The sequence below is a fragment of the Chinchilla lanigera genome, unplaced genomic scaffold, assembly GCF_000276665.1.
Source record: "Chinchilla lanigera isolate Chin_1 unplaced genomic scaffold, ChiLan1.0 scaffold00063, whole genome shotgun sequence".
Classification (NCBI taxonomy): domain Eukaryota; kingdom Metazoa; phylum Chordata; class Mammalia; order Rodentia; family Chinchillidae; genus Chinchilla; species Chinchilla lanigera.
In genome coordinates this window covers 93,761-101,728 of record NW_004955464.1, presented here as the reverse complement: position 1 = coordinate 101,728, position 7,968 = coordinate 93,761, and the positions used below count along the sequence as shown (strand labels likewise).

General features: G+C 33.2%; 1 protein-coding gene across 1 annotated transcript in view; it reads left to right on the top strand.

The window, feature by feature from the left end:
• The window catches only part of Hook1 (hook microtubule-tethering protein 1), an 81,520-nt gene that overhangs the window by 27,686 nt on the left and 45,866 nt on the right, over nt 1-7,968 (top strand). Inside the window, exons 10-12 of the mRNA XM_005398478.2 lie at nt 593-733; nt 3,064-3,265; nt 3,788-3,898. Coding sequence (XP_005398535.1) covers nt 593-733; nt 3,064-3,265; nt 3,788-3,898 — 454 coding nt within the window. The remainder of the gene's footprint in view (nt 1-592; nt 734-3,063; nt 3,266-3,787; nt 3,899-7,968) is intronic.

Sequence of the window (7,968 nt, the reverse complement as noted above, 5' to 3'; positions counted from 1 at the left end):
GCAGGCGCTTTTGCCGCTGAGCTAAATCCCCAGCCCCCCATGTATTTTTTTTATAACATTTCAAACTTGCAAAAAAAAGTTGCAGTACTACTACAAGGATCTCCTTCTTACACTTGTTGCAGTTGACTATAAATCCGTCACTTTCATTTTAGTTTGATGCTCGAACTGCTCCATTTTGTCAATGGGAAGCCTTTCAATTGGTGACATGTTACCTTTCTGTGGGTGCTCTCTTTCTGACACAGCAAAATGTTCCAGACTCATTTTGTTAAAGTTTGTCTTTAATTTATCATAATCTGAGTTAATATTTTATCTCTTTATATGCTATGCATATTTTAAAATAATTATTATATTTATCTTACGCATTTTTCATCTTTTGAAATTAAAATTTCTATTAGAAGTAGGAGATAACTATGTACAATGCTTCAAAAGTAAGAATAGTAAGCTTACTTCCCTTGTCTATTTGAAAATTAGAGCCAAAAGGTATCTTATTCCTTCAGTCTCCTGTTTCCAACGTAGAATTTAAATACATCATGCTAAGGTCATGTCTAAATAGGAAGACAAATGATAGAAATTATAAATTTCTTCATTCAAGACTTGAAGCTGCAAAAGATGATTACCGTGTTCACTGTGAAGAACTTGAAAAGCAACTGATTGAATTTCAGCATAGGAATGATGAATTGACTGGGATTGCTGAAGAAACAAGAGCTCTAAAAGATGAAATTGATGTTCTCAGGTATGTCTTATCTATATACATTATTATGTAAAATATTAGCTTACTTGAGGGTTCCATATTTTACTCATGGATTCTTAGGCTATCCTTGTGTCTCAAATTCTGATCAGTTCTTTATTCAGGCCCCTAGATTTCATATGGGAACATTTAAACCCAAGATGAGACTTTTCTTTTTTTTCTTTTCTTTTTTTAGTTTTTATTTTAAAGAGAAAAGGACAAAACAATGATAGAGTTTCAAACAAGATAATAGGAAATTAACAATGGTTAATATATTGCATATTTTTATCTTCAAAGTAGTTCATATTAGAAGATATAGGCATGAAAGATTAATCAAATAATGTGAGCACACACCATTCTTTTTAATAAACTAATAGAAATTGGTAGTATATTTATTTTAACTATCTTATGTATATGCAGTTTTTCTTTTCCCTTTTTTTCTCATTTCTCTCATCCCAGTTGTTCTTTCCTTTTGAGCAGTTTTTTTCTCCTTTCACAGTATCTATTGTACATTTTGGATCTTACTTCCTCTTTCAGTTTTTTACACTACGGAGACAATATGATGTTTACACATGAAAGTGTAATTTATTTCACTTACGAGTGTCATCTTAAGTTTCATCCATTTACCTATAAAAGCCTCAAGTTTATTCTTTATAGATGAGTAGTACTCCATTGTATAAAAATACCACCTCTTTTTTATTCTTTCCTTGGTTGATGGGCATTTGGTTTGTCTCCAAGATTTAGCTAGATTTCCAAGATTTAGCAAGATTGTGGTGCTGTAAACATGGGTACACATATATCGCTGTGGTATGATGTTTTTAATTCTTATTGGAAAATACCCAGAAGAGCAACAGTTCAGTGGAATGGGACCTCGAATCCTAGTTTTTTGAGGAATCTCCACACTGATTTCCACAGTGGTTGTGACAGTCTACACTCTAACAGTAGAGAAGGGTTCCTTTTTCCCCATAGCCCCTGTAGCATTTGTTAGTAGTTGATATTTTGATGATAGCCATTCTTTCTGGAGGGAGATGAATTCTCAGTGCTGTTTAATTTGCATTTCTCAAATGACCAGTGATGTTGAACATTTTTTCATATATTTATTTGCCATTTGTATTTCTTTATCTGAGAAGTATGTATGTATCTCAGATGACCATTTTTGATTTGGGTCTTTGAATTTGGGGGACCTGATATTTTTTCAGTTCTTTATATGTTGTAAATAGAAGTCCTTTGTTAGAGGGACAGTTGGCTAAAATTTTGCCCCACTCTGCAGGTTTTCTTTTTCATTACGTTGGTGATTTCTTTTGCTGTGCAAAAACTTTTTTGATAAGATGAGATCCAAGTTGTTGGTTCTTTGAAGTGTTTCCTATCTGGCTTGGGTTTTGTTCATGAACTCTCTGCCTACCCCTATATCTTCAAGATTTCTACTTACTTTGTTGTCTAGTAGATTTAGTGTTTCCATTTTGATATTTAGATCTTTGATCCATTTTGACTTTAGAGGAGACTTTTCTTAAGATTTTATAAATGATACATTTACCTTGATCTTGTATCCGTTATTATATTTTGAGAAATTTTTTGTGAGGATGTGTATTATCATAATTATTTTGGCATTGTATATAAAAATATTTTCCTTTATCTTAAGGAAAATTATCTTGGTAATATAAATTGTATGTTTAACCTTTGAAATGTTATCTAATCAAGAGACTGGACAGATGAGTATATATTTTCTGTTACATTATTGTAATTAGCTATTTTTTGCAGATTCTAGGAAAATTTTTACAACAGAAAATTGTAACAAAATCTATATAGCCACTTTATAGCCACTAATTTGGAACCATATACATTAGTGATTTATCTGGTGAAATTCTAAAGAAAAGTTCTTTGTCAGATAAATTTTAGATTGAGCCAACTTTCTATCAAACACTTAGAATAAAACTGTGCTAAATGATATATATAAAGCAAGGTTTTCCTACAAACTATAGAATGGCTTATAGTTTGCTCATTTACATATCCTGAGTTACTCCTTTTTTATTTTTTTATTTTTTTAATTTTTTTAATTTTTATTTTTTTTTTGTTTTTCTCCGGTACCGGGAACCGAACCCACGACCTTGCGCTTGCCAGGCAGGCGCTTTTGCCGCTGAGCTAAATCCCTAGCCCTCATTTTTTATATTTTGGGCTAAAAATAGCTTGATAACAGTGTATCGAATTTGATGTATTTTAAAGTATGATATCTTTATAACAAAAATTGAACTTCAAATGACACAAGTGTGTTATAGTTTGGAACATTCATTTTCTAGCCAGAAGATTTACACAATAATGCTTCATCTCTGTTATTACAGGGCTACGTCTGATAAAGCAAATAAGCTTGAATCAACAGTTGAGATTTATCGTCAGAAGCTACAAGATCTAAATGACCTCCGCAAGCAGGTGAAAACTTTACAGGATGCAAACATGATGTATATGCATAATACAGTCAGCTTAGAAGAAGAATTAAAGAAGGCAAATGCAGCACGTACACAGTTAGAAACATACAAAAGGCAGGTAAGAAAATATCTTAATTTTAATTGATATAATTGAAAGAGTTCAACATTATAATTTCATTTCATCCTTTAGGAATGATAAAGACATTCAGAAGCATTTGAGGTAATACTGATGGATTTCTTCTATCTGTAGTTTTAATATAAAGTTTGATAAAAGAATTTGACCTACCTGGGTCTTTAAACCCATTGCCTTTTGATCCTAATTTTTTAATTATTTATGCATTTTTGGTAATCAGTGGTAAATGCCTACAGGATGGTAGAAAATGGAATTGTAACCTCAAATTCTCTGTTCCTCTGTATATCAGACAACCTAGAAAAACATTAGAAGGCTGCTTTTTAACATTTTTGGCTTAATTATTGAATATTTCAGATTTTATGTTATTTTTCTTCTACATGCTGTTTCCAAATATGTAGATTATAATTTTAGTATATGCATTTTATTTCCAATCAGTTTTTTTACATACTTATCTCTGAAGTGCCATGAATATTAATACTGTTTTCATTTACTTGTTTCTGACCAAAGGTTCAGGACCTGCACATTAAACTTTCTTCTGAATCCAAAAGGGCAGACACTCTAGCATTTGAAATGAAGCGGCTTAAAGAAAAACATGAAGCTTTACTTAAGGAAAAAGAGGTGATCATAAATATATTTGATACCTTTACTCTTAGAATAGTAATATCTATTGATTCTCTGTTGAAATTAAACTTGATATAAAAAGTCCTATAAAGAGTACTATTCCTCCTTCGGATTTTTGCAGTATATTTTATTTTTGATTAGCATGTATAAGGGTGCATATTAATGGGCTTCAGTGTGATATTCCAGTGGGTACAGAGTACATACTGGTCACATTGAGGCTTCTTTATCCACCTCCTGCATCTCTTAACTTGGAATCACTGGCTACATTCATGATGATTTTCCTTAGGTTCTGCACATGAGACAGAATTTGTGGTACTTACCTTTTGTCGGTCTTACTTTACAAAGTGTCTTTCAGTATCATCCATTTTGGTGCTGGAAAAACTGGCTTTCCACATGCCAAAGTCTAAAACTAGACCATGTCTATCACCATGTACAAAACTAAAGTCAAAATGGATCAAAGATCTAAATATTAAAACAGAAACATTAAGTCTACTGGAAGAGGAAGTAGGTAGAAATCTTGAAGTCATAGGAGTAGGCACAGCTTCATGAACAAAACCCAGACTGCACAGGAAACACTTAAAAAAATCAACAACTGGGATCTCATCCTATTAAAAAGCTTTTATACGTCAAAAGAAATCACCAATAGAGTACAAAGACAACCCACAGAGTGGGAAAACATTTTAGCTAACTGTTTCTCAGACAGAGGATTTATATCTAGAACATATAAAGAATTTAAAAAAGTCAGACCCTCTAAATTCAAAGACGCAATCCAAAAATGGGCATCTGAGATGAATACACTCTTCTCAGATAAATACAGATGGCAATAACAAATGCTGGAGGGGCCATGGGGAAAAGGTAACCCTTGTCCACTGTTAGTAGCAGTGTACACTGGTGCAACCACTTTGGAAATCAGTCTGGAGATTCCTCAAAATATTAGGATTAGAGGTCTCATTTAACCCAACACCCTTCTGGGTGTTTTCCCAGAAGAATTAAAAACATCATACCACTGACATCTGTGTGCACCCATGTTTATAACACCACAATTTGGCATAGCAAAATCTTGGAAATAACCCAATGCCCATCAGCTGAGGAGTGGATAAAAATGATGTGGTGTCTTTATACAATAGAGTATTACTCAGCTGTAAAGAAAGATAAACTAGAAGCTTTTATAGGTAAATGGATTTAACTAGAGACCATACTCATAAGTAAAATAAATCAGACCCCCATGTGCAAACACCATATTGTCTCCCTAGTGTAAGAACCTGAAAGTGTAAATGAAATCTGAAAAGTGCAATAGATGGCTGTGAAAGGGAAAGAAACTGCTCCATAGTAAAGAACAACTGGGATAAGGCAAAGGGCGGGGGGGGGAGAGAGAGAGAGAGAGAGAGAGAGAGAGAGAGAGAGAGAGAGAGAGAAAGAAAGAAAAAGAAAGAAACAAAGAAAGAGAAACAAAGAGAAAGAAAGAAAGAGAAAGAAAGAAAGAGAAACAAAGAGAAAGAAAGAAAGAGAAAGAGAGAAAGAAAAAGAGAGAAAGAAAGAGAAAGACAGAAAGAAAGACAGAAAGAGGGGAAAAGAAGGAAGGAAGGAAGGAAAAGACAAAGGGAAGGAAAGAGAAAGGAAGGAAGAAAAGGGAAGAAAAGAAAGAAAAAAAGGAAAGAAAAGAAAGGAGAAAGGTATATATACACAAGGTAGCTAAGATAATTTTACTACTAAATTCTATACGTTTAATGAAAGGAACAGTTAATTTTTAATTGTTTGATCAATCTTACCTGCCTGTATCTGGTAATCTGAGCAACTACTTTGAAAATAACAATAAATATGCAACAACCATTGTTGATTTCCTATCTTGTTTTGAAATTCTGTATCATTTTTATACTTTTTATGTTTTGTATTGTTCTTTTCTTTTTAAAATAAAAAAAAGTATCATCCATTTTGCTACAAGTGATAGAATTTTATTTGGCTTTTTTGTTAGTATACATTTTTGATATGTAACATTTTGTGGGTTTATAGTGTTTAGATCATTTTTTGTGGCCTTTCTCTTATCCCTTCCTATCTTCCTCTTTTCCTTTTTCTGTATTCCCTTCCCCATTTCTGAAGTCTACCTCCCTGTTTCTGATTATTTCTTCTGTTTTGCTCTTTAAGTTACTTATATTTTGGGTTTCTAAAACCATGCAGTATTTCACCACCTGTGTCTGATTTATTCTGCTTACTTTTTTTCATTCTAAAAGTTAGGAAACTGACAAAACAACAGTGAAGACAAAATCAAAGCAACACAAAAACAACAAAATGATACATGACCTCAAAACAAAGTGATAAAAATTTACAATGGTTGCTATATTACGTACTGTTATCTTCAGTGAAGTTGCTCAGTCCACTAGACATAAGAATGTAAAATTGATCAAATAAACACAGGTTTTTTAATTTTACTTTTATAGTTTCTAGAGTCACCTATTTTCCTACCGTTGACTCAGATTCACTCATCTTTATTGTTAAGTGATACTCCACTATGTGGATGCATGTATCACTGTGATATGATATCTTTAACTCTTTCAGGAAGATAACCCAAGCTGGATAAAATGGAATTTGACCATTGACTATTTTTAGGTTTTTGAGGAATCTCCATACTGATTTCCAAAGTCATTGTAATAGTTTACATTCCCACAAACAATGTGGAAGGGTTCTCTTTTTCCACATCTTCGCTAGCATTTGTTATTTTTGAGTCCTAGATAATAGTCATTGTTACTAGAGTAAGATGGAATCTCAGTGTAGTTTGATTTGCACCTCCTTAATGGCCAGAGATGCTGAGCATTTTTTCATGTACTTATTGGCCATTTGTAGTTCTTTTGAGAAGTATCTATTCATTTTATTGAACCAGTTTTTGATTTGGTCTTTTGGTTTGTGGGATACAACTTTTTTGTGTTCTGTGTATGTTCTAGATATTAGTCCTCTGTTCAAGGAGTATCTGACAAAATTTTTTTCCATTCTGTATCAGTCTCCTCACTCTATTGATTCTTTCCTTTGCTGTGTAGAAGCTTTACAATTGAATATAATCCTGTTGTTCATTTTTTGGCATTTTTGCTTGTGCAGTTGGAGTTCTGTTCAGGAAGTCCTTGTTTCACCTCTTTTATCTTTTAGCAGGTTCTGTGTTTCTAGGTCTTTAATTCATTTTGATTTGATCACAGTACAAAATGAGAGAAGACGGGTCTAGCTTCATTCTTCTGTGTGTGCATAATCAATTTTTGAAGTGTTTGTTAAAGAGGCTGTCTTTTTTCAGCATTTCTTTTAGTCCGTTTGTCAAATATCAGATGGCTAAAGGTGCATGAGGCTATTTCTGTGTCTTGTATTCTGTTGGTCTATCTGTCTATTTTTGTGCCAGTACCATACTGTTTGTAATTATCATAGCTTTGTAGTATAACTTAAAATCCAGGATTGTGATGTCTCCTGCTTTTCTTCTTTTATGTAGGATTGCTTTGGCTGTTCTGAATCTCTTCTGGTTCCATATAAATTTCAGGATTAGTTTATTCTAGTTCTGTAAGAATGCTGCTGGTATTTTAACTGGAATTGTGTTACTGTATCTCATTATTAATTGGCTATTTTGATAATATTGATTCTGCCAATCCGAAAACAGGAGACATCTTTCCATTTTCTGATGTCCTGTTCAACCACTTTCTTCAGAGAACTGTTGTTTTTTTACAGAGGTGTTTTACCTCCTGAGTTGGTTGCTCCCTAAGTATTTCCTTTTATGGAATCATTTTCCTGATTTCTTTCATGAGAAGTTCATTGCTGTACAGGGAAAATATTGATTTTGTGTGTTTGTTTTGTATCCTGCTACTTTGCTGAACTTGTTTAGTAGTGCCAAGAGTCTTCGGATGGAGTTTGTGGGTCTCCTATGTAAAGGATCCTGTAATCTGAGAATAAATATACTTTGAGTTTTTCTTTTCCTATTCATGTCCATTTTCCTTCTTTTTCTTGCCTGATTGTTATGGCTGAAGTTTTGAGCACTGTATTGAACAGGAGTGGTGAGAGGGGGCACCCTTGTCTTACTCTTGATTCTAGAGGGAATACGT